Source organism: Pipistrellus hanaki, assembly GCF_964339955.1.
Source record: "Pipistrellus hanaki genome assembly, chromosome: 3".
Taxonomy (NCBI): Eukaryota; Metazoa; Chordata; class Mammalia; order Chiroptera; family Vespertilionidae; genus Pipistrellus; species Pipistrellus hanaki.
Window position 1 is genome coordinate 140,159,020 of NC_140505.1, and position 26,720 is coordinate 140,185,739.

At 45.1% G+C, this 26,720-nt stretch overlaps 1 protein-coding gene across 2 annotated transcripts; it reads right to left on the minus strand.

Annotated features, from left to right (window-relative positions):
• Positions 1 to 2,218: 2,218 nt before the first annotated feature.
• On the minus strand, positions 2,219 to 23,517 carry COPZ1 (COPI coat complex subunit zeta 1). Of its 2 annotated transcripts, none has more exons than XM_084877139.1 (9): positions 23,407 to 23,517; positions 11,457 to 11,525; positions 9,908 to 9,989; positions 9,207 to 9,298; positions 7,323 to 7,378; positions 5,934 to 6,011; positions 5,685 to 5,736; positions 4,456 to 4,494; positions 2,219 to 3,672 (listed from the first exon to the last, which is right to left on the minus strand). In XM_084877139.1, the coding sequence occupies exons 1-9, from the start codon at positions 23,494 to 23,496 to the stop codon at positions 3,625 to 3,627; spliced, it is 606 nt and encodes a 201-aa protein (XP_084733265.1). In that variant the 5' UTR covers positions 23,497 to 23,517; the 3' UTR covers positions 2,219 to 3,624. The 2 variants fall into 2 exon arrangements, with proteins under 2 accessions (XP_084733265.1, XP_084733264.1); XM_084877138.1 differs by lacking the exon at positions 2,219 to 3,672 and adding an exon at positions 3,750 to 3,827.
• Between the last annotated feature and the right edge of the window lie 3,203 nt (positions 23,518 to 26,720).

Below are 26,720 nucleotides of genomic sequence, written 5' to 3' on the forward strand. Positions count from 1 at the left end.
TTACAAAGGCATAAGGCATAAAAGAGAGAGAAAGGACTAAGAGTTTCCTTAAAGTGTGTGTTTTAGGTCTAGAGAAGAGGAGCTGAGGGGCACCTACTGAGTCATATTGAGACACAGATCCAGAGACAAGATCTGGAAACCAGCCAGAGAAACAAAGGTATTATGTCTGCTGGGCAGCCACAGCTCTGAGCTCCCTTGCCTACCTGGGAAGATCTCTGAGCCCTCTTTCTCCTCTGCAGTGCGGGAGTGCTGGTTCCCGCCCCGCTCACCTCCTCCTCCCTGACCACCTCCCCTCCCCGCCACAATGACATCAGCTCTGGCTGCCCGTCCTCAGCCCTGCTGACGGACTCTCCCATGGGGGAACAGGCCAGTCACCTCCGCCCCACCCTCTCCTCCTCCAGGCCAGGGGCTGGGGCTCCCAGCGGTCCCGGAGTGGGAGGAGGCAGCACCAGAAAAGCCTCTGCAGGACGAGGTGGAAAAGAGGGGAGGAGCACGGGCACCAGGGGAGGAAAAGGAGCTGAGGGGCACTGAGGAAGAGGGGCTGTGGTACTAAATCACCCTGTGGGGGGCTCTTTCTGCCTGAGCTCAGTGGGGTGGGGAAAGGATAGACATTTGGGGAGGGGGAGAGGAGAATGAGGAATCGCCACATCTGGCAGGCAGGTGTCTGGCACTGTTCAGGCTGCAGTCACTTTCCCAGCCAAAGAGGAGGAAGGGGGCGCGGGGAGGAGGGGCTTCCCAGGATCCCCAGGGGAAGAGGGAAAGGCTCATAAACACAGACAAGAGGCCCTGAATCAGACAGAAAGGGACCAAAGGAGGGAGAAAATCAGACCCTGCTCCCCAGGCTCTGCTTAGTCAGTGCTGGGGATGATTTGCTCCCAGTCTTGAAAGAAAATTGTTGGCCAGAGGACTGGGTAAGTCAGGGAACCAGAGTTCCATTCCCAGTGGGAAACAGAAGGCAGGAAAAGTTCAAACCAGGCCAGACTGGGAAAACAAGCTCTGAAAAATTTCCCATTTGAGAACTGGAGAAAACTCCATTGTCCACACTGTCAATGATCAGCACCTACCAATTCTCACCCTGACGTGCCTCCTGACAGGGTCAGCGCTGAGTGATGAGCAGGAAGATCAGGATGGTGATGCCCGACAGCGCTCCCCCCCACTGCAGACAGGCAGACACATGCCTAGCCCTCATCGAGCCCCTGTATCCCAATTCTCAATGCAGGACTGCAGGGATGGCATATCCACGCACTTTCTATCTGCTGAGGGGGACCCCGAGCACAGGTGCCCCATAGCTGCTCGGCTTAATCACCAGGTCCTCACGGAAGAGTAGGCGAGACTGGACAACGCTAGGTTTCAATGTCTTGAAGCTGGAGAGGCTCATGACATTCTTTCCCTCGCCCTTTCCTATCTGAGGTCCTAAATGCGCTTTCTCTTGCTGAATTCTGGAATTGCAGGCCCATTTTATGAGCAGCAGAGGTGACTGAGAAGGAGACCCTTCACACGGCAATGCAGAGAAGAGTTCCCCACACTTTCCCCTCCTTAAAATCCTGCAGAGGAAGGGGGAAAGAAAACCAAAGCATTCTCTTGTCGCCGCGGCAACCATAAAATCCCCAGCTAAATCCATCTTGTGAGCTCACTGCCCCATTAAGATGCAGGGCCAGGCTCTGCGCCAGCCCAGCCACATTCATTTGTGAGACTAAAGGTGCAGGAGGGGGAGGGGAGCGGGCTCTGGAGGGAAGGGGAAATGGCGAGAAGAGGTTATTTACACCACCGTCCTGACCTTCTGGAGCAGCGCTGGCTCCGATAAATAACCCGCTCAGCGCCATTTCAGAGCAGGAGTGGGAGGTGCAGGAAGGGAGCAGGGTCTGCAGGAGAGCCCCCACGCAGGTGCTCGTCTCCGGGTTACTAATGGCTGAGGCGGGAGCAGGCAGCTGGCTTTGGGGGGGATGGAGGAGAACTCAGTTCCCTGGGTCTCCCACTGAGAAAATGCTCTCCCACCCCACCCCTGGCGCCAATTTCCAGGCAAGGGGACTGAGAGATGCCAAGGAGGCAAACAGGCCAGTAAATTAGGGATGGCAGTGATGGTGGGGGAGAGTGCTGGGGAGTCTCTGAGGTAAGAGGGAAGAAATATTATAAGATGGGGAGAGGGGGGGAATGCTAGAGGAATAGGAGCAGCTGCCAAAAAGAGAGCAAGAGGAGCAGAAACATCACACAAAGGCAGTTTGGAAAAAGAAATCTGTTTTATTCCACTTTGCACAGAGCAGTATAGGAAGGTGGCTATCCCCTGACTCCAGACATCTCTTACACAAAAATGCCCCCTCAAACATGCCCAGTTGTGCACCCCACTTCAGTCTTGGAGAATGAGCAGATAGTGGGTGAGGCAGAACCCTAAGTCTCAGGAAGGTTTTTTGAGACGTTTTCCTGGGAAGTTTTGGGTCAAGAGAAAAGATTAGACTCAAGAGTGGGTGTTCATCCTCCATCTCCCTGGGGAAATCCACATCCTGAAGGTTTTCTGAATAAAGGTCTCTCTCGCAGGGACCTAGAGAGGGAAAGAGCCCAGACCTACGGCCCGGAGAGAAGGCCGAGGCGGAGAGGATAGGGTTAAGCGGCGGAGACTGCAGGCCCAAGGCAGGGGAGTGAGAAGCATGTGGGGGAGCAAACAGGACTGAGAGAGCCCAGAGGCCCAAGCCATAAATTCCACCCCCTCCCCAGTTCTGAGCAGAAACTCTTCCTCCCAAGACTAGAACAGAGTTTTGGTTCGGGGACTGGCTTTCCTCCAGGTACAGAGGACAAGCCAGGCAAACGTCCCGGGGAGGGAAGGTAGAGTTAAGGTATGGAACCAAGAAATGGACACTCCCACAGTGAACACGCAGACCACAGCAGTTTTGAAGCTATAAGCCAGAATCAGGGTAAAGACTGCAGCTGTGACTGAAATACAGAATTTTATAAGCCCTATCCAGTAAAATTTAAATAACTTCTTACCCTGCCTTTGAGCTGTTCCAATCTTTTTTTCCAAGACTGGAGGATGGGGCAGGAAGAAGGGATGGTAGAAAATGCTGAGGCTAGTAAAGGGGGCTGTGGCTGAGACCAGATACACCTATCCCAACCCCCCCATTCATTCTATAGAAAAGATCTCCCTCTCCCTCCCCTTGCTGGACACATGGACAGTTGGGATGAAGGCTGAATAAAAGTAGAGGGAGAAAAACACTCAGCACATTCTTTCTCCCGCTTTGATCTGACGTGTAGCTGCGGCAAAGGGCACAGAAGTGAAGAAAACATGCGGGGTAGGAGGACATGGGAGCATAATCCAGTCTAGAAAGGAAGAGGTGCTTCCGCTGCCCTGCACCCACATCTCCTGGGAGCTTTATTTCCTTAACTGTAAAAAAGAGAGAGAGAGAGAGAGAGAGAGAGAGAGAGAGAGAGAGAGAGAGAGAGAGGGAGGGAGGGAGAGAGGGAATGGGAAGCGCCTAGGGGTTTGGGGGCAGCAACCACAGACAGGATGGTGATTTAAGGATCCCTTGTGATCCCCGAGATGATCCTGAGAGCATCAGTTGGGGGACTGGATGAGAAGTCTCGGCAGATATGTGGATTTTTTGAGGGGGTGAGGAGCCAGGAACAGTGGGGTCTTCACCGAAGAAGTGACCACTTGATCTGTTCTTTGGCTGACTGCAGCACCTGCAGGGACAAGGGCAGCATTGAGGGGCTTGCTGAGGGTAGGGTGGGGATGGGGACGGGGCTTTCTTTCCCCTCACTTGCCTTCCCTGTCCTTAGAAGAATGGCAAGTAGAAAATCCCCAAAGGTAGAAGAATGGGAAGAAGCTCTCTAAGGCCCTAGAAGATTGTCAATTTGAGAAATTGCAAAAAATTTCAAATCCATTAGGAGGATGAAGAGAGAAGAGGTATACCTGGGAGGAAAGAAAAAAAACTGGGGGTTACTGGACATATGTTCAAAGGGTTGTGTGTGTGCTACCACACCCAGATGGACTTCTTAGTGAGAATTCCAAATGGGTAGAAAACAGAATCTCTCCCTTACTCCCCCCTTCAGGTAGACAAATCTATTTGCAAAGGAGCAGGATGGATCTGTAAAACCTGCATATTCTAGAATATGCATTTCCAACTTAGCCCTCATTTGAATAATAAGAGAGAGAGACTGTGTGTGTGTACACACACCGACCATCTGCTTAAGGCAAGCCTCTGCCGAGGAATAAATCACTGAATGAAGCATCAGGCAGTGAGGGTTTGAAGGGTACACGCCAAGGCTAACTGCCACTGCTCACAGGGAACTGGGGTGGAAGCTGGGGTGGGGTAGGAGAATTTGGCTGTGTGAATTCCAATTCTCTAGAATATGAGGGAGTCCAGGAAGATGTGCCTTCAATTTTTACTTTCATTCAGACTTTGTGGAATGCTATTCTAGCCTCTTTAGTGATCCAGTCCCTTGGAAGAAAGGAAAAAGTCATACCTGAGACACGGTCTGCTCTGTAAGGGGGACATCTTCACCCTACAACACAGAGGAAACGGCATTTAGCGTGGAGAAAGCTGGAGCAAGACCTGATTGACGTTTGCTAGTGGACAAGGAAGCGATGGTCCCTTTAAACAGAAGCAAAGGGCAGATACCTTAAATTTCTCAGTCCTTCCTAGGGACTAGCATAACCACGATTTTACTTGGCCAGGGGGACTGTGAGCAAAAAATGGTCCTTTCATCCATCCTCTATTTTAAGGCAGGAGGACTTCTTAAAAGATTTATTCAATTCCAAGTCATTAGCAGGTTATGTGATCCACAACTTAGGAGGACCTGATTCCCTAATCAGAGAAGACCTTCCCTGAATATCAATATCACTAGGGAAAGGATGAGGGGGAGCCAGGGATAGTTTAATGGATCCTGCAAGGCCTGATGGGTAACGGCAGCATGTTAATTTGAAGAAATAAACTGCTGCAACAGCAGCCTGAGAAGGGGAAGGAGGGAGTTGGTGGGGGGGGGCCCTCTCTCTTGCCACATAGAGACATATGTTAGAGGAGAAGATTAAACTATGCAAATGGAGCCCACGGCAGTTAAGGGAAAAGATTTCCCATTACCCAGCACTGTCAGCCTTCACTCTGTGGAGGTCAGAGATGGGACATTCTGTGAATGGGGAGATGTGCTTTGCTCAGACATCTCTGCACCCCCACAATTTCCTGGTGGACTCTCTCTGCACCCATCATTATCTCCCCAGCACACCTGGAGCCTTCTATGGTTAATTCAGAGTCCCCTTTCTGCTATCGCTAGCACCAAAGAGGACTGAGGTTCTAGCAAATAAGTATTTCCTGATGAAGAGGTATTATCCTCATTCTATAAGACCTTAAAAGACAAGGAAGACTCTCTTCAAATGACTGTGATCCACCCCAAAGGAAGAGTAAACCAACTTCAGGTTCCTTTATAGTTTCAGGACCAGCAATATTAAAATCCCTATTTCATCACTGATTCAGTGAGTATGTATTAAATGTGCGCTCTATGCAAAGACCATTTGAGGTGCTAGGTACCAGGTTAGGGGCAGAAATAACATTCCTCTGCTTGCCTTCTTTGGGACAGTGAGAACTTGAAAAAGGAGAAGACTGTATATATTCTACAAGCCCAAACCCTTAGATACCCTCTGCAAATCTGGCCCTGGGAAGTGAGCAGATGGAGGAATAGAGAGGAACACTCCTGCTTACCCTTAATGCCACTCGGTGTACCACTTGCTGGGGATCGCTCTCCAGGATCACCCTACAAAGACAGAGACCATCGTTCACTCTCCTGAGGGACCAACTCACTGTGGAGATGGTTTGGCCACTCAGACCACTTGTCTTAAGTTAGGGCAGTTACCAACCGCCCCCCAACACACACACACACACACACACACACACACACACACACACACACACACGGTCCAGGGAGCTCCAGACAAGTCAGAGAGAACTCACCCTCCATCTACGATTTCATCCACTGCCAAGAAGAGCCCCTCCATGTTCTCCAGCAGAGCTCGCTTCTCTACATTCTTCCTGCGTCCCCAAGGAAAAAGACAACGAGCCCATGTGTGAACGGAATCCTAGGACATTGTCCGAGTTGGGATCCTGCACTAAACCAATAAATGTTTTCACCACCCGCACAAAGAAGTAAGGTAAATAAGAACTTTTTAGCTAATCCACTCTAAACCCCTTCCTACTTTTTTTTTTTTTCTGAGAAAGGATCAAGAATGTCAGGAAAGAGATTTAAAAAATAATTAATTTCCGACTAGTCAAGGGTTGATTATCCAGAGCTATTGTTTCTTTCCTACCTGCCACAATGCTGCTCATGATATTGCTCATCAATGCTGACATCAGTGGGTGGAAAAAAGGAAATAAACAGAGCTAAAACTCAATCTAGTGGTGGTGGGAGGCGGGGAGGGGTTGAGTGCAAACTCTATTTGCACTCAGCTCTGACAAGCCTTCTAAGCCTCTCTCTACTGCTTTTCCTCTTCCTCCCCCTCACCACCTCCCCCCACAGCTCGGCTCAGGTCTTGAAAAGAAGCCCAACAAGGGGGTTGGGAACAGTCAGGGCCGCAGCATCCACCAGCCTCAGATCCGGTGGTTAGTTTGTGGCCAGTCACATCCGTCAGTTTGACTCTTTCACTAGATTACCCGAAATGAAGTCTTTCATTCACCTGGCTAAGAAATAAATCATCCCCTTCCTGAGGAAATCTGAGCCATTCACCCTGCTGATTTTGTGAGGCTGAGAATACCTGCTGTTCTTCTCCGGACGGCTGTCTGTGCTGGGTTCACTTGGGAGCCGCTAGGGGAATGAAATTCAGAGCCCTATATATTTTCAGGAAGAGTATCTTACATGGGGAACAGAGGACTGGGGGAGTGATGGAAGGGGAGAAGAGGGTATTGGCACATTCTTCCTGTTCTACAGAAGGGAAAAAACTAAGGGCTAAAGTGGAAAATTGGGAGCGTTGACTCCATTCCCAAAGTATTGAGATGTTTTATCTGGGACATTTCCCTATGCTTGCCCCTTTCTGATCTCTAATGTAAAGAATGAAGCCCAGGAAAGCATTTTAAGGGTGCGTTGACAGAGCCACTGGGGAATAGAGTAGTCACAGAGGAGAAGATTCTGCTTCCTTACAATCCCCTTTTTCTTGAGAGGATTATCCCAGAGGGACATACTCTCCATTCTTCCAGTCTTCCCCAACAGTGTGAATTACTCTGAAATAATAAGCCCAACTTCTGAAGGTAAATCAGCTCTCTGGAGCCTCTGCTGATTCCCCACAAATCCCTGGGCCTAAAGAATAGTTACTTTCTCTCCCAAACACATGTCAAGAATGGACTGCTCACCTCAGCATCTGGCTCAATGAGTCAAAGAGGCAGTTCAGAACAGCCATGAGCATCAGCTGTTGGGAGACAGAAAAAGCAGAAGGATAAGGTTTGAGACTCTCCAAGCTGCTACTTAAAAATAAAACCCTCAAATTGGTTAAGCATCAAAAGACAAAGGCTTTCAAAAGGACCAAAAGCATAAGGTGGAAGTGAGAGCAAAACAGAAAGAGGACCTGTGGTTTCTCCTAACAGAAATAAATTCTCCCACATGATCTTACAATTTGATGTCTCTCTTTGACCAGACGGTTCAAACAGAACTTTCCTGTCATAATCCTCTACATCAAGCATGTCAAACTCGCAGCCCACCGGCTGTGAGTTTGGCATGCTTGCTCTTCATGTATTTACCAACTGTATACATTATCTGATATCTTAGATAGAGAAATCATTAACCAGGAAATAGCTGAGATCAGAGAGTTGGTCAAAAGAGCATGGGCTTTGAAGTCAGACAGATCTGGGATTAAATTCCAGCTGAGCCATTTTCTACATGTGTAACCCTGGGAAAATTAGGTTGAACCACATAAAACTGCCACTTTTGTAGTTCAACAGTGGTTAAAGACTAGTAATTTCAAATGGTTCTTCATGTACAAAACAAGGGCACCGATGCCTACAATTCAAATAAGTGCTGTAAGGTTTCAATAACAATGTACTTTACAGAATACTTACAGCAATAAGAGCTCAGTAAGAGTTGGTTCTCTCAAACTTAATTTTGCCTCAAATTATGTGGGAGCTTATTTTTACTTATCTATTCTCCTTCCTAGAACTTATTATCTGAGGTAAACAGTTTTTCCTGTGCAGAGGAAGCAGGTTAGGACTACATCCAATCTTCTCAAGTAAACAAGTCTCAAGGTCTAAAGCCATTCCGAATGTATAGCTTCACCATGACCCAAAATGTGGGCTGATTGATCCAAACTCAGTCAGGTGTGGAATCTTCATAGGAGGAGCAAGCATCCCCCAACCTATATCAGAAATCCATCTTAAAACACATTATCCATCCAGCATAGCTGGTTTGGTTCAGTGGTTGAGCATCAACCCATGAAACAAGAGGTTACTGGTTTGATTCCAGGTTGCAGGCTTGATCCCCAGTAAGGGGTGTGCGGGAGGCAGCTAATGGTTTTCTCTCATCATTGATGTTTCTATCTCTCTCTCCCTCTTCCTTCCTTTCTGAAATCAATAAAAATATATTTAAAAAATTATTTTAGCCGAAACTGGTTTGGCTCAGTGCATAGAGTGTCGGCCTGCGGACTGAAAGGTCCCGGGTTCGATTCCAGTCAAGGGCATGTACCTTGGTTGTGGGCACATCCCCAGTAGGGGGTGTGCAAGAGGCAGCTGATTGATGATTCTCTCTCATGGATGTTTCTAACTCTCTATCCCTCTCTCTTCCTCTGTAAAAAATCAATAAAATATATATTTTTTAAAAAAATCATTTTAGGCCCAGGCCTGGTAGCTCAGTTGGTTAGAGCATCATAACATACGTCAAGATTGCAGGTTCGATCCCCAGTCAGGGCACAAAGGAGAATCAACTAATGAATGCATAAATAAGTGGAACAACAAGTCCATGTTCCTCCCTTTCTCTCTCTCTAAAAATCAATAAATAAAAAATTCACAAAGAATTTTATTTTAAAAAACCAACACATCTCCTACATGTGTTGGGAAAAAGATCTGGGAAAACTCCTATTTTAGGTTGATTCATTTGCTAAGCCATTTTTGTGAAGCCAGCAGGAATCTCTAAAAACTTCATTAGCCCAGTCAGAAGCCAGAGGGATGTGGTACTCCTTAAGGCCCAGAAGCAGTAACTATGTCCTGCCAGTGGGATCAGAGATAGCAGAGAGGGGTGGGGATTCTCACCTCATTTTCATAGGAGCTGCCAATCACATAGAAATAGAGATCAATGCTGCTTTTGTATACTACTGTCAGGCCTTCCAAGAGGGCGATTTCACCTGGGGGGAAAGATGGAAACAATAGGTGGCCTGAGACAAGAAAGTGGGACAGAAGGAATTACCAGGAACTCCTGGTACCCATTTGTTTTGGCCTGAGGTAATGCAGGTCGAATGACCCCCAAAGTTGATCTGCTGTTTATTTATAGGTGGTAGCAGAAGGGAAGTATAAATTTGGGGAAGTCTACCGGTAAATGTATCTTCTCCTCTAATCCCTCCCCCACTACTCTTATTTCCCTCCTCGTGTAAGAGACAGGATACTAGTCGATCCTTCGGAGGTGAAAATGCAGAGCGGTCACCTTTACAGACTTCCATTTACCTGCCCTAATGGATGCGGTACAATAAGCAGAGCTGCAGTTAAATTTGTCAAGTGAGGCTCATAAATCCAGGGACTAGACAGGTAGCTAACAGCCAACCTTCCAGCACGGTATTCCCGCGTGAGGTGCACTCACCTCCCCATTACATTTCTGAAGAGTTTATTATATGAGGGGAGGAGGAAAAAAAGAGAAAAAGGAGGCAGAGTCGTTTTATCCTTTCTCCGCAGTCCCGCCGCCACCCGCTTCCTACCATGGTTCCCCCCGCTCAGGGAGGAGTGGGAGGAAAATGACCTACTGTCAGTCCGGTGAGTCTTGTTGAAAATGTTCTTCTCAAAGGCCTTCTGCTCCTTGACACTGGGGTAGGTGTCGTCATAGTACTGGTCAGAGGGAGAGGAGAATAGCTGGGTCATTAGAGCTCAGAGCCCAGAATGATTAGCGACTGTTTGCCCTGATCTTGGATTTCTCTCTTTCAAGGCATGGCTAAGGCAGAAATACTGACATAAAGAAGGAAGAACTGCCCTAGCCGGTTTGGCTCAGTGGATAGAGCTTGTGGACTGAAGGGTCCCAGCTCGACCCCCGGTGGGGGTGTGCAGGAGGTAGCTGATCAATGATTCTCTCTCATCATTGATTTTTCTATCTCTCCCTCTCCCTCTCTAAAAGCAATAAAATATATATATTAAAAAAAGAAGGAAGAACTACAGAGGCAGCAAATGGGCAGCAAGTAATCAGATACAAAAATAATGTTTTAAGAACCCTGCTCTAAATAACCTCACCTCACATTTCTAAGACTGTAAGGGCAGAGGCCTGGGAGTCCTATGACGAGGTCTGCCCATGTTCTAGGAGAGCAATCCTGAGGCCACCTCTCCAATGCTTCCCAGGAGCTCCCCAGGCCAGGGAGCAGTGCGAGAGAACACAAAAGGCACAGAACACTTCCCGCAGACCCTCATTCACTGTACGAAGTTGAGGAATGGGGAAAGGCGACAAAAACCTCTTCTAAAGAAAGGCAAACCCTACCCTATGTGCTCTCATATCTCAGCTTTCTTGTCTGTAAACTGAAAGAAGCAGGAGGCAATCTAGCACATTGCTGAGTCCTCTCCCAAGCTCTCGCTGGCAAGGAGGCGGAGATGCAGGCTGCTAAATCGCTCTGCTCTTTAGGGGCTAATCCGTCGCAGTCAGCTGAAGACCTATGACAGGTCTGGCATTTAGTAACTGGATAACTGTTTCAAAAGGTGTCCTGCATAGTTACATCCAATTACAGGGAGGAACAGCTGGTGAATTCTAAACTAATCTCTACCTGCTGATTGATTTATGCTATGCTTGCCCGGAGTTAATACACCAGGGACAGAAAAAATTTCTGCAGGAGGGGGAGAATACAGAGGAGAGTGGAGGGGTGTCCTTTCTCTTCTTTTTTAATAGATCCCAAGTTAGAAGTATCACAATGGGAAAGCCAGGAGGTAACAAGCGTGGTGGTAACTTCAGGCCTAGGGCTGGAACCCTAGAACTACAAGGAATTTCCCTGGAGAAGTAGAAGGGAAAGGGACAGGAGTGATGGGCACAGGCAGGCTACTTCTCACAGCCGGACACTGCTTTGTTCAGAAACCAAGGTGCCAAAGTTCTTCACCGCTCTAATGCTGATAACAAAGGAGGTCAAAGTCTAGGCTAGCAAGCAGAGAAACAGGGCAACTAAGGGACAGAAGCAGTTTAGGTTTTATCTGTAGTAGTCATGGGAAAGATGGAAGAATTTTTAAAATTACAGTATCAAGAAATATCAGTTAATAGGACCAGTCCCAAATCGCAGAGTAAGCCTTTGTTTCTCTCCTAAACTAATGGAAAGGGAACCTCACCTTGGCAAGCAGTCGATCTCCGTCATTGTCCAGGATCAGGATGGCCTTGACAGTGTACAGGGAGGGTTCCTGAAGAGAGAGGAGCATACCTTCAGTCCTGAAGGCTCCTGGCACCACTGGCGCACCAGATACCTTCTCCTAGTCCCATTGGCCACCTCCGTGTGTCTCCTAGCCCAGCCTGATTAGATACTGACATTTCCCACTGAGAATGGCCAAGCGGTGAGTGAAGCGAATTGAGAGAGGGGGCATTTTAACAAAGGACTCCCAAGCAGCATCAGATGAACAGTTTCTCTGAGCCAGACCTACAGAGCGCTTAATCAAGGTAGGTCATGCTGTTATTTTACCCTCCTCACAGGTGAGTATGGAATGTGACCAGATTAATTAGTAGGCACTGCACAAGGCTATTTGAAAACAGGGCTGAATGCCCTGCTGTACTTGGATGTTTCCGCAGTCCCAATGCAGAGGCATAAAGCAAGCCTTCTCTCAACCACCCACCCACTGAACAGAGGGAAATGCCAGCGCATGAACACACACACACACACACACACACACACACACACACCAACTCTGAATGCAGCCCAGTGAGACATCCATCTCCCAGACCTCCCCTTCGATTCCAATTCTGCTACTATACTCGGACCACCACCCCTTAACTTGCCAGGACAAAAACCAATCTGAATTTGGGGGGAGTTAAGAAGCAATGAGAAGAGGATCTGTCTGAGAAACACTCTGGGGACTGGAGATAAAGAGCAGGAAGGGGTGTTTCTTCACTACCCAGAGTCAAACTCGGGAGGACACTGGACCTCATAAAGGAATCACAGCCTCAACCTTAACGGTTACACTCAAACTCAAGTAACTGCAAAGTGTGTCACTTTGCAAAAAGCTCCTCCACTCTTGCAATTTCTAGAGAACCTGCTAACCAGGAGAGAAAGAAAGAGAAAGGAGGGAAGGCAGTGATATGTGTACAGGTGTTTGCAGGCTCCACAGTCCTTGACTTTCTAATCAATATTACTTAACCACTGATATCTGTCCCCTGTGCTATCAGACAAGGCTGCTGCTTTGCTGTCTCCCTTTCCTGGCTCGCTTAGGGAAACCACAGTCCTCAAAGGAGCCCAATATACTCCCCAAGCATGTGTTTCACAAAGACCCAAGAGTGAGGAGGAAAGGATCACTGCCAAGGACCCAGAAAGAGCATCTGTAAAGGTAAACTGTCCCATGAGGCTCTAGGTTTATGGTTCCGTGCAATGAACCACCCCTAGCTCAGGGAGTTGAGAGTAAAGGCAGCCCAGTCTTTTGACAGCAAGGTGAAGAATGGAAGCTTTCCCCACTTACATTTTTGAGGACAGGAATTTCTGTGTTTTGTTCATTGACTTATCCCAAGTGTCCAAAACAATGCCTGATCCATACTAAACTCTCAGTATTTTTTGAATGATTATGAGACTAAAGTTTCAGAATAAGTAAAAAATTTTTGCTGTAGTATACATCTAGGGGACCCTCCTATAATTATTATACTTCCAGATATAGGTAGCTTACCTAGTGTTGCCATTTTGGGAGATATTACTACCAACTTATCTCTCCTCTGATAAATACTCCTTAAAGATGCCCACTACATAAAGATGCCCATATATAGATTACTCTGGAAATGAGGCATGATGAACTCCTCTGGCAACCAAAGGAACTCTGTGTTTAGCAGAGGGAAGAGTCAAGATTCTCATTTAATAGGTCAGAAATAAAAGTTTTCCTAATTCCCCAAAGAAAGATCTTCCCCCAAAGCAGGCTCCGTTCTAGAGCAACTTGGATCCCCAATTCACCAAAAAGAAAGACACCACTGGGAATCAGTTTCCTTAAGAGAGGAAAAGAAGTCCACAGGGAGGGAAATTTAGAAGAAATATTTTTTCCTTATGATCTTTTCCCTGGAAATCTTTGGCTCTGTTCCTCTATCTGCATTCACAGCAACCCTAGCGTACTTCCTAACGTTCTAAACTGGGCACTGAGCTGGCATCGGTAACCAGTTCCTGCAGCCATGGAGTCTGGCATCCTTAGAAAGAATGGGAGCCCGAAGAAAAGAAAAACCCTTATGGCCGGCCACCTGCCAACTAGGAGAGTCAGACCATGTCCTGTGTGGCCAACGAAGTGTGAGTGCCTACAGCAGCTTGCAGAAAAGAGAAACAGCTCTCTGGCTCTTTTCATGAGTTTTTTTTAGAAGATGCTATCAAGAAAACCCCCCAAATAAAAATACTGGATCTTCCTGGGAAAGATAAAACACGGGCAAAGGAAGTCAAGGAGAAGATCAGATAGGACTTATTTACAGCTCTGAAAGGGGTAAGAAGGCACGAGAAGGAGATGGTCATTTCAAACTTCCAAGGGAGTAACAGCACTAAATCAGGCCGAGCATTTAGGCAGGAGCTTAAATGCTGCTTTAATCCTCTACTCCGCTCCAGCTGGAGCCAGCAGCTTCTCCTTTACTTCTCCTGCCACCTCCTGACTGCAGCTGGTTACACTCAGCCCGGGGCCTTTACGTCTCAGGAGTGGGAAGGGCCAGGGATTCCTCTCACACCATAAAACCAGCCAGTTTAAAGGCCCCAGAAGCCATTACTGATAATGCAATTTCATTTTTAAGTTTTAGCAAAGGGCAAGTTTATAAATAACTCCCAGCCATTGAGAAATGGGCTTCCTCAGCAATGGACTAGGCTTGACCTTGTAACACATGAGATGCTGATGACTGAGAAAGACCTACAAGCTTAGGACCATGTTCAAGGGATTTAAAAGGTCTATTCTTTCCTCCCACGCCCAAGTGGGTAGCTGCGAGAAAGCTTTCGAGACAAAGTTCTGTGATGCACTGACTTTCAGAGAGCCACAGCCTAAGTGTATAACAGAACTTCACCTCAAATGCTAATGGTGCCTGGAAATGATGTGCAGGCAGATTAATTTGTAGGAGGTTGTGTGGCTCAGATATATTTTTATGTTGCTTTTTATTACCAAGAAAAACCGAGACTGGATTCCTCAGGAGAGCTAAAACAACACCGAGCAAGCAAACAGCCTGGTGCAAAGGAGTCTCGGATCTCAACAAGGGGATTCTGAAGCCGGGTGGAGGGAAAAATCAACCTCTCCCAGTTTCCCCTCTCTAAGCCAAAGGACTAGAGCGGAAGAGTCATGCCTAGTGCTGCCCCCTGTGGGCATTCCGATGACCTGCAGCTTCCTAAGGATTATAATCATTAGCAAAAGTATTAAAAAAAAAAAAAAAAAGCAGCTCTGGATAAAAGCTATTCGTGTGTCTTGTAAGCCAAACTAGGAGAGATGATTCTGGAAAAAGCACTAAATTGGCCTGGCCAGAGTTGCTCAGTGGCTGAGCTTTGACCCATGAACCAGGAGATCATGGTTCAATTCCCCAATAGGGCATATGCCTGGATTTCCGGCTTGATCGCCAGTGTGAGGCGTGCAAGAGGCAGCTGATTAATGATCCTTTCTCATCACTGATGTTTCCGTCTCTCTCCCTCTCTGAAATCAACAAAACCTATAAAAATCTATTTATTGTGTTCTTTATTTTTATTTATTTATTTAAATATATTTTATTGATTTTTTACAGAGAGGAAGGGAGAGAGACAGAGAGCTAGAAACATCGATTAGAGAGAAACATCGACCAGCTGCCTCTTGCACACCCCCTACTGGGGATGTGCCCGCAAACAAGGTACATGCCCTTGGCCGGAATCGAACCCGGGACCTTTCAGTCCGCAGACCGACGCCCTACTACTGAGCCAAACCGGTTTCGGCGACTAGTGTGTTCTTTATTTTTAAAAACGCACTAAATTGTGTTCACAATGTATATAGTAAAAGAACACTTTGGGGTAAGGTCATAGATACGCCATCAGAAGATGACTGGGGGGTGTTTGGGGGAGTGTCCAGGCAGACAGGATATTTGGGGGCTCTAATTACTTTATTTGATTCATTTGGAGGAGGGGAACCAAGAAGCCTTTGAGAAGTCGGAGGATGCTATTCACAGAGCTGAAAGGGCACAAGCAAGAATCTGGTTGAGATTCCTAGAAAGTTCTTCATTCCCCACTTATAAAGAAATCTTTATGGTCATGCCAAAAAGTAGTACTCTGGCGTGGTAACAGATCTTTATCAACTAGAAACAAGATGCTCTTCCTTCAATCCTATTTATAAAGTAAAGCCAAGACAGTAAAAACTAGAAGGAGAAATTCCTAGATATCAATCCCTGCTCTACATGGCCTACACAGGTATTTGTTCCCTGACTCTGTGCCGACTTGTTGACAATGAAAAGCTCCCCTGGGACTGAGGGCTCCAATTTGCCAGCCACAAGCCTAGGGACTTCAAATGAAAATAATTAGGTAAATGCTTTGACAGGGAGGAGCAGTTTTCATATGCTACCCACTGGATTCTTAGATTCAAGAAGCACAGCTCAGGAAAGAATGCTCAGGAGCCACAGGTACCACAGAACTGGATGACACAAGACCAAACATTGGTTATACAGAGGAAAGTGAGCATGTCATGGGAAGGAAGAACTGGCAGAAGAGATACCTAGAAAGAATCTTCCTGTCTGAAAATAGATACAAAACGTGAACGCAGTTACTAAGAATTCTGACACTACAGGAGAAAAAGTCTCTCAACTCCAAAGAAATCCTTATACGAGAGTCTGGATCTGCCATCCATTACATCAAGTTCTACGTTTCTCTAGGACTCAGCTTCCTCGCTGGAGAAATGAGAGGCCTGAGCTAGATCAGTTCATGTGAACACCTTTCTTCAAGTAGAGCAGACCCCTTTGATAAGCTTATGAAATTTTTGGACCTTGTTACCAGAAAAATACACATTCACAAATTGTTATGATTTGAAGGAGTTCATAGACCTAAGTTTAGAATTAAATTAGATTCTCTTTGAATAAGGTGTGGGGAGGGAATGAAAAAAGAGGGAAATGAGTGATACTTTGATAAATCACTCCCTTTCCTCTGCCTGGCACCAATTAATGACTTCAATAAACGTGTGTGGCCGCCTGGCTGATGTGGCTCAATGGTTGAGCATCTACCTATGTGTCAGGTTCGATTCCCAGTCAGGGCACATGCCAGGGTTGCTGGCTTGATCTGCAGGAGGGGGTGTGCAGGAGGCAGCCAACCAATGATTCTCTTTCATCATTGATGTGTCTATTTCTCTCTCCTTCTCCCTTCCTCTCTGAAATCAATATATTTAAAAAAAAAAAAAAAAAAAAAAACACGAAAAAAAATGTGTGGCCTTCATAAATAAATATGATTGATAAAACTAACACAGCCAGCAAGGGAAGCAAAGGTCAGCACCACACCCCTACAGCTTTTGAAGACCACATTTGGTGGCTCTGAGACAGGTAGGACAAGGATAACCAAGCTGTTCCTGTATTAAAATTCAGAAAGCCAGTCTGCTAGAGAATTTTATGCCCCGAGGTCACACAGTCCCTAATTCTTACACTATTATGGCAGTGAAACAATTACAGGAATGTGGGACAAAGCAAGCAGTACTTACTAGGAAGAGAAAGGAATTGAACAAGCAGAAATCAGAGCACTCTGCACCTGAGGCTAGGGGGCAACATTAGAACATTCTGCTTTCCCAGTTTGGTAATTCAGAGCCCTCATTTAAATATCACTCAGCAAAGGGAAAAATCAAATGGGGATAGATCCATTTCTGATGAGTCCTTGATCATGATCGGTATCCTAATTTATTCCCAACTCTCCCCTCCCCTCCATCTGCTCCTGAAAACAAAAAGCTAGTCTTTTTTTTTTTTTTTTTTTTTTTTTTTAACATGGAGTACTTCACGAATTTGCGTGTCATCCTTGTGCAGGGGCCATGTAAGTAATCTCTGCATCATTCCAATCTTAGTATATGGGCTGTTGAAGTGAGCACCAAAAAGCTAGTCTTAAAAAGACTGAATCGATAGCCTCTGTGTTCATCTTTCAATCTATTTGCTCCCTCAAACAACCCTTGAGGCAGAATCGCTAGCCTCTCTCCTAGTTTCAGTCTTCTAAAAACTACACAAGAGAAAAGGAGGGAGAAGATTGGTAGACAGCGCTTTCCAGGCCAACGGGATATACATGGGGATCATCTGCCTTGATAATGGGAAAGGTAAAAAGTCAAATAAGGCCCGGCCTTGGTGGCTCAGTGGCTGAGCATCGACCTATGAACGAGGAGGTCACAATTCCATTCCTGGTCAGGGCACATGCCTGGGTTGCAGGCTCAATTCCCAGTGAGATGTGTGCGGGAGGCAGCTGATCAATGATTCTCCCTCATCACTGATTTTTTTTCTCTCTCTCCATCTCCCTTCCTATCTGAAATCAATTTAAAAATATATTTAAAAAAAAAAAGTCAAGCCCTGACCAGTTTGGCTCAGTGGATAGAGCATCGGCCTGTGGACTCAGGGGTCCCAGGTTTGATTCCGGTCAAGGGCATGTACCTTGGTTGCTGGCACATCCCCAGTGAGGAGTGTGCAGGAGGCAGCTTATCGATGTTTCTAACTCTATCCCTCTCCTCTCCCTGCCTCTCTGTAAAAAATCAATAAAATAAAAAAATAAAAAAAATAAAAAAAAGTCAAAGAAGACCTAGGCTTCATCTACAGAACACAAGATTCAGGCTACACATCAGGAAAGATTTCCTGGAGAGATGTGGTCACACACCAGAAGAGGTGACCAGGCTAAGGAACCTAAGGACCGGGGAACTCCGATCTGGGAGAAAGCCTATTCGGGGCAGAATCGGGAGGCAGAATATGGGTGGGCCCTTGCCAGTAGGGGCATCTTAAAATGTCATGGACTTAACCTCCCAATCCGTCTTCATCGGCTGCCTATGAGCATTCTGCCTTTGTCTTTCTAATTACTCTAACATAAATGGGTAATTAGGCACTGATTCTTTATTCCTGTTCTATCCTTTATTTGCTTCTTTAGTTCCCTTTTCTATAACTAGTTTACTTGTCAATATCCTGTCTAAGGAAGTCATGTTGATGGAGCAAAGTAAAAAACAGTAGCAAGTATGTATGAGAAAGACTTTAAATCTGCCATTATGCTCCTTCAAATATTTGGATAATTGCATTCATCCTCTACCTCCCAGGGAAGATCTGGCTTCTCAGGGCCTGGCTCTCTGCATGTGGAGACCCCCTCCTCCTCTTTTGACCGTGACAGCTCCCCTAGACCTTTGATGTAATTTATACCTTGCCAGGGACCAACTCTTTCCCACCACTGTGAAGGAGAGGGAAAATATATATATATAAATACGTCGGAAATCTATAACGAGGTCTTCTTGGAGGGCAAGACATGGGGAGAGTTAGAAGCAGCGTCAATTGCTCTTTAGGGGTTTTAGTTCAAGCCGAGGTCTGCTTCCAGCAATCAACCATTAAAACAAGCCGGCCAGAGTAACAGCACAGTTTATTCTGATCATTTAATTTGAAGTGTCAATAAATTAAACTTCAATCAATTAAACTAGGTGTGCAATAACCCAGATGGACACCCCGACACCAACATAATCACAATAAAAATTTTTATGGCTGCCAGGGACCTCACCGGGGGCAGTGCTGGCACGGCTCGCGCCCGGGCTGAGAAATATATCTCCACATGCAGGAGCGAGGAGATTGTTCCTCCTAACGAAATGGGGGGGCCAGGCACCAGCAAGGACACAGCTGGGAGAGGGGCACAGGGGACTGCCAGGAAGGAGATGGGAGTGCTTTGGGGGCTTAATGTAATTGATACCTTTGCCCAGAGCAGGAGGAGGGGACATTTAGGCCAAGTACCTCTACTGTTAGTGCCAAAGGAATTTAACAAAAGCCCCATTAAGATGATTCAGGGAGCGAAGGCCACAGAGCAATATCAGCCTTTAAGACTCACTGATGTATTCTGCATAGTTTCCTCCTCCATATATGCATACTCGTGTGCACTTTGGATGCCCTGATGCTTGAATGAGGTTTACAACTCGGGATTTGGTAATTTTCCTTTTGGATAAAAATGTTATTAAGGGGAGAGAGAAAAATACAAACAAGAAGTCTGGTCCATAAAGCACTGGAAAAGCACTCTGAAAGTGAATCCAAAGAGGGTTGAGAAATGAAATATATGAAGATCTAAGGATCTAGTCTGCTGGAAAATTCAGTTTTGAGAAAAAAGGTAAACCAAAGGAGGAAGGGGATAACCTTTATCTTGAAGATTCCATAGGTTATTAAAAGAGAATGTGACCTTAAGGGATCCCTTTTCATTCAGAAGGGATAACCAGGAGAAAACAGCAGGAGAGAGAAAGCTGAGTCCACAGATGCAGGCTGGGAGCACCATTATTAACTACCGGGAAGAGGAGGAGGTGAAATGTTGTTTCCTTAGAGACTACAAGAAGACCTAAGAAAATTAGATGAATGTGCTTGAGAGCTAGGGCTGGACTATTTAATTAAAGAAAGAAATGTGCCCTGGCCAGTTTGGCTCAGTGGATAGAGCGTCGGCCTGCAGACTGAGGGGTCCCAGGTTCAATTCCGGGCAAGGGCATGTGCTTTGGTTGCGGGGTCCTCCACAGCCCGGGCCAGGGTCAGGGCTCATGAAGGAGGCAACCAATCCATGTGTTTCTCCCACATCAACGTCTCTCTCTGTCTCTCCCTCTCTCTTCCACTCTCTCAAAAAGATCAATGGAAAAATATCCTCTGGGGAGGATTAACAAACAAAAAAAATAAAAACAACAAAAAGAAATGTGACTCTTTGTAAAATCCTTAAATGCAGAGATCCTAGTGATATTTAGATATACTCATAATCAGGTCAAATTTCAATTGATGGTTCTTCTTGATCTCTTCTCAATATTCTACAGCTATGCGGTTGCAGAGGTGAGGATAGAATGTGCTTTGATCAGATTTCTGAAGAGGTTCAGCCAAACCAGGTAATAAAAATGTGAATCACATGGCTCAGTGATTGAGCACTGACCTATGGACCAGGAGAGGAGTTCAGTGTTTGATTCCTGGTCGGGGCACATGCCTGGGTTGTGGGCTCGATCTCCAGTAGGGGGCGTGCCGGAAACAGCCTAATGAACCTTCTCCCTCACATCCATGTTTCTCTCTTAAAAATCAATAAAAATTTGTAATTTTTAAGTGAAAGGAGAAAGCGTAAAGGAACTTCAGAAGTTGTCTCCCTTTCTAGGGAGTGGCTGGTTAAATACTATGTAGTTACAGTAAACTCTTTAGTTCAGAAGAAAGCTAAGTTCAGATCCAAGAATTCTTCATATTTTTCATAATGACGATGGTGAACTAAGAATCAGGAGATACTGCTGAGTAGACAGAAGAGGGGAGGAGAATAAAAGGAGCAATGAGGAAGGATGATTCTGAACCAGAGGGAGCTAAATTTTGTGGGCCACAATTTGATCAGTACAATTTTGAGGGTAGTGAGAAGAGAATGAAAAACTTAGGAAGCCAGGACTGGTTTGGCTCAGTGGATAGAGCGTCAGCCTGCGGACTGAAAGGTCTCATCGATGTTTCTAACTCTCTATCCCTCTCTCTTCCTCTGTGAAAAATCAATAATATATATATATATATATATAAAAACTTTAAAAAAAGAAAAATTTAGGCAATATCACCTAAATCCCAACAAGGGCTCCTCATCTGAACCACTGAATGCTGACAATTATTTGCACGACTATTTTCTCACTTCTCTGAAGCATGTTACAGAACTAGTGCCATTGTGATAAAGAAAAGTTGATTCATTACATACAATGTCTCAGGTCATTAGGGCTTAATTTTCTCCTGGAACTCCTATTGTGAAGAGTTAGAATGGTGAGAAGGGTATATAAATTCTTCATTGGCAGCCCAAAATATATTGAAATTATAAAGAGGGGAAAGAAAAAAAAAAAAAGGTTGTAAAGAGCTGACACAGATAAAGGAAAATACTAGTTTAATATTCTAAGATCTCTGGAGATCAGCACAAGAATTGATACCAGTTGGTACTTTATATAACTGATGGTCAAAGTACAATTTTATATACTGAAGAGGTGGAAGCTGATGATAAGGTGATGTTAGAGAATTAGTCAGAGATTGGGAATCAAAATCTAATCTAGTTTTGACCAGGTACTTATTTGAGCAAGCCCTTTTCCCTATAAGCTAGTTTCTCCTAACTCCACTACATAGGTTCATCATGACAAAGAATCAGTATAGGTTTTGTTTTTATATTTTTATTGATTTCAGAGAGGAAGGGAGAGGGAGAGATAGAAACATCAATGATGAAACTCACTGACTAGCTGCCTCCTGCATGCCCCCTACTGGGAATGCAGTGACAACCCAGGCATGTGATGTGCCCTGACTGGGAATCAAACTGTGGCCTCCTGGTTCATAGGTCGACACTCCACCACTAAGCCACACCAGCTGGGCAAAATCAGTGTGGTTCCTAAAGCAAAGTTCAGGGGTGGAGTACTTGACCAGGTTATCAGGGATCTGTGAATGTGGCATCTTAGGTACAGATTAAAATGAATAAAAGAAGCAGGTTGAAATATACTTCACTAAGGAAGCAGAGACAGAGAACTGAGGTAAGAGAAAATGTAAGAGATTTTACATATAACCATTACACACAGCTCCCCAAGTATCATCTCTCTCACTCATTTACCTGTAAACAGGCTCCCTTCTAAACAGATGTAGGAAAGTCTAAAAATTTCTAAGAACTTCCAAAAAAACCAATTCCTTAGAACTTACCCCACATCTGTTTACTGATTAACAGTGATTAACTCACATTTAATGAGAAAATATCTCATTAAAAACTACTCAAATTAAATTTTAAAAAAAACCCTCAAATTTTAAGCTTTTTACCTAGACTTGACCAATTATCTCTATCTTTGATACTTTGAAAAAGGTAACTGAAACTGTTGTTCTCTTTTACCTGGTGAGATCTGAATGTGTACATGTATTAGAGCTGAAGGAAAGAAAAAGGCCTAAAGTTCAACTCAACAAAGCAAGGAGCTGGGAGCTAAATTCCCATACACACCTCCAAACTGCGGAACAGATGGGGTATTTTTTATTTTATTTTTTTTTACAGAGGGGAAGGGAGAGGGATAGTGTTAAAAACATCAATGGGAGAGAAACATCTATCAGCTGCCTCCTGCACATCCCCTACTGGGGATGTGCCCACAACCAAGGTATATGCCCCTGACCGGAATCGAACCTGGGACATTTCAGTCTGCAGGCGGACGCTCTATCCACTGAGCCAAACCGGGTAGGGCGAGATGGGGCACTTTTGAGAGAAATTCTCTGGTCCAATTTTAAAAGAAGTAATAGTGCTTTATTTGTTAGAACAAGTATAAAAGACCATATGGACATACACCCCTTTAACCACCAAAATTCTCCTATAGCCTAAGAAAGAGTTAGCATCCCAGATCCTACAGGAATAATTCCTAAAGTTTATATGGGTAGGAAAAAGGAGAGCAGAATAAGGAGACACGAAAAATGTTCCTAACTCTACCAGGAATTCCAGAACTTGGATGAAAGACTGATCCTCATGACAAATCAATATAAAGTGGATTAACAGGAAACCGAAGTAAAAAGAAAACAGTTTTCTGAAGGAATGTGAAAGGCAATTATCAAATTGTGACAACTCGCAGAAGAAACCTGCACTCTATTCTTACAATTTGGGGCGAGTTAGGAGATTTGGGGAAACTCCAATCAGGAGTTCATCCGCAAGACTCAGAATCGGGGACCCCTGAAAGATCCCAATTCAGTTCGCTCGTGAACCTTGGCGTCCTAAGGACTGACTCCCTGTGCTCCCTTCAACTTTCCACCAACTCCACCTTCCCCCCGACAGAGCTTCCTACTTTAAACCGAGGCTTTAGCTCCTGCTCTAGGCCACACGCTCTTCAGGGCCTGGCCGAACCTTCGGCCCCCGAGGTTACCCGGAACTCCCCTCTCTAACCCTTCCCAATCAGCCTGAACCCCGACTCCCGGCCCCTCTGGACACCGCAGCATCTCCGCTGCCCCGGCTCCTACCAAGATCAGCGCCTCCATCTTGCCCCGCAGCTGGTGCCGACGTGGAGCCGCAAAAAACAACGCCGCCGCTGATTGGCCCGACGCCCTCATTAGACCCCGCCTACCATGGGGGTTATTGGCCTGCCGGGTGCCAGTGATTGCTGTATGGACCAATAAATGCACTAGTTTGCTTAGCGAAAGCAAGGTGTCCAGCCGTAAGACGCAGGTATTTGATTGTCAGCTGAAACACCCAATAAAATGCCAAAACCTCATAACGGAATGAGGCGGGCGGTCCATGGGGCGGGGCTGTTTCCATGGGGAACAGAGGAAGCGAATAGTAATTTTCAATTGGCAGGGCGAAGAGCACGTGAGATCGTCCCCCGATTTAGCAGCTTTAATACGCACTTCCTTTAGGGGGCGCTATGTCTCCTTAGCCCTCAAAACTGGCAGCTCCCATCAGAATCCTACCCTAATCCCTATTCCAAGAGCTCTCTTAAATCCCTGATATCCACGGTTGCTTTGGCGAACACTGCTGCTCTTCCCTCACATTCGTTCAGATCACTTAAGCATCCTCACAGAAAGGCTGCACAAAGCCAAGGGTTGCCCAAAGTGTTAACTACATACACCAAGTCTCCAGAAAGTTGATTGCTACAGTAATAATCTCCCCAACGTGGAGTGCCAGGCTGTGCTAGACCCAGGAAAGGACCCAGAGAGTTTGTAAAAATCAAATTTTATTTTATTAGGCTCTGGAGAAGCATAGAGGAGAATGTAGGAGGGACAGAGGGGTAAAGGGTCCGCGATAAAGAAGGCTGTAGGGAGTAGGGTCTGCGGTTCTCCATTGGGGACAAGCCGTTGCAAAATGAGAAAAGAGAAGTTTACTGAATGCAGGGATTTCACAATAGGGAAAGGTTTTAAGATCAACCAAAGAACTTATATGCATATATGCATAGCCCATGGACACAGACAATAGTGCGGTGAAGGATGGGGGAGGACAGGAGTGGGAAGGAGGGAGGTCAATGGGGTAAAACGGGGGACATCTGTAATACTTTACACAATAAAGATACATTTTTTAAAAAGTTTAACTTTTGCCGAAACCGGTTTGGCTCAGTGGATAGATTGTTGGCCTACGGACTAAAGGTTCCAGGTTCGATTTTGGTCAAGGGCATGTACCTTGGTTGCGGGCACATCCCCTATGTGGGGTGTGCAGGAGGCAGTCGATGAATGATGTTTCTCTTTCATCAGTGTTGCTATCTCTCTATCCCTCTCCCTCCCTCTTTCTCTTAAAGTCAATTTTAAAAAAAGATAAAAAATAAAAACTTATTTTTAAAAAACGTTTAACTTTCTCCTACTCATCTGTTCTTTGGTCCGTGACACACACTCACCTCCCCCCATCCTCCTATATGCCCAGAGCTATCTGCCATCTCTGATATTATGTCTTTAGGAGTTCCCCTAAGAAAGGCATCCAAAACTACCCAGGAGTTTTTATAATAATTTCAGAGAGGAGTCAGAGGGCCTAAGAGTGAAGTATTGAACAATACAAATTACAGAAGTAGCATTTGCTATGAAGGAGTGTATGGGGTGTTCCGGTAAAATTCCAGGTGATAAGCCTTATGTCTGGAAGAAGCAGGGCTTAGCCTTTACCTATTCCCATCCGGGAGTTGTTCAGACGTTAAGCATTGTGCCTGGCATCACAAGGTTATCCTTGGCTTTGCAGCCTAATGATAATACTAACATTTATTGACCACTTATTATGGGTCCTGCACATGAAAATCTTAATACATTATTTAATACTGTTTAAAACCCTTACTAAGTACATGAGAATGGTGGAGCTGGGAGCAGTTAAATAATCTAATTAAGGCCATACAAGTATTAATTGGCAGCCATACATACATTTGAGCACAAGGAGTCTGGTTCTAAAACCATGTTCTTACCCACAATTCATTTCTCTGATTGTGGTATAGGCTGTTCTGGTCCTACCTTAAATGCCCTACATCAATTCCAGATGATCTATAGAGACCGTGAAGAGGAAACGTGTGTGATGTAGGTTCGTTGGGGAGGAGATTGGCTCCTCTTTCTTTGATTGTGAAATAAGTTGACAAATTTTTTTTCTTTTCTTTTAACTTGACAAATTTTAATAGTCAGACATTGTTTTAGTAGATGGCTGATTCTTAGCTCTAGAGCCTATTGGGTAACCGTGTAGTAGGGGGAAGACCACTAACTGGATGGGACACATTAATTCTTGCCATGACTTTGCCTTAATAAGTGGGAGAATTCTGGCAAGTCCTTGTACCCTCTCTGGATTACAGCTGCCACTTCTGGAAAATGGGAACCTAGCATTTAAGTTCTATGATCATTCTTGCCAAAACCGGTTTGGCTCAGTGGATAGAGTGTCAGCTTGCGGACTGAAGGGTCCCAGGTTCGATTCCGGTCAAGGGCATGTACCTTGTGGGCACATCCCCAGAAGGAGGTGTGCAAGAGGCAGCTGATTAATGATTCTCTCTCATCGATGTTTCTAACTCTCTATCCCTCTCTCTTTCTCTCTGTAAAAAATCAATAAAATATATATATTTTAAAACGTTCTATGATCATTCTTGTTCCTTTTGCTCCCATCCCCTCTCCAAATGAAAAATCTTTAAGAACCAATCAAATGGAGCATGCATATATCTCCCCACTATATATGTAATATAATACATATATTGTATACACACAGTTGACCCTGAAACAGTGAAACAGACTGGGTTTGAACTGCACAGTTCCATTTTTGTGTGTGTGTTTTACAATAAATACTGGAAATATATTTGATTTTCTTAATAACATTTTTTTTCCTCTAGCTTATTTATTATAAGATTATATATATAATACATAGAAAACAAAATAGGTTAATAAATTGTTTGTGTTATTGGTAAGGCTTTCGGTCAACATTAAGTTTGGGGAAGTCAAGAATTATACCTGGATTTCTGACTGCACAGGGTGTCAGCACCTCTAACCACTGCATTGTTCAAGGGTCAAACTGTAAATGTATATATTAAAAAGATGTATATATGATTACAAACAATTTACTGAAAATGTCTGGGTGTGCCGAAACCAGTTTGACTCAGTGGATAGAGCGTTGTCCTGCTGACTGAAAGGTCCCGGGTTCGATTCCGGTCAAGGGCATGTACCTTGGTTGCAGGCACATCCCCAGTAGGGGGTGTGCAAGAGGCAGCTGATCGATGATTCTCTCTCATTGATATTTCTAACTCTCTATCCCTCTCTCTTCCTCTGTAAAAAAATCAATTAAAAAAAAAAAAAAAAAATATATATATATATATATATATATATATATATATATATAT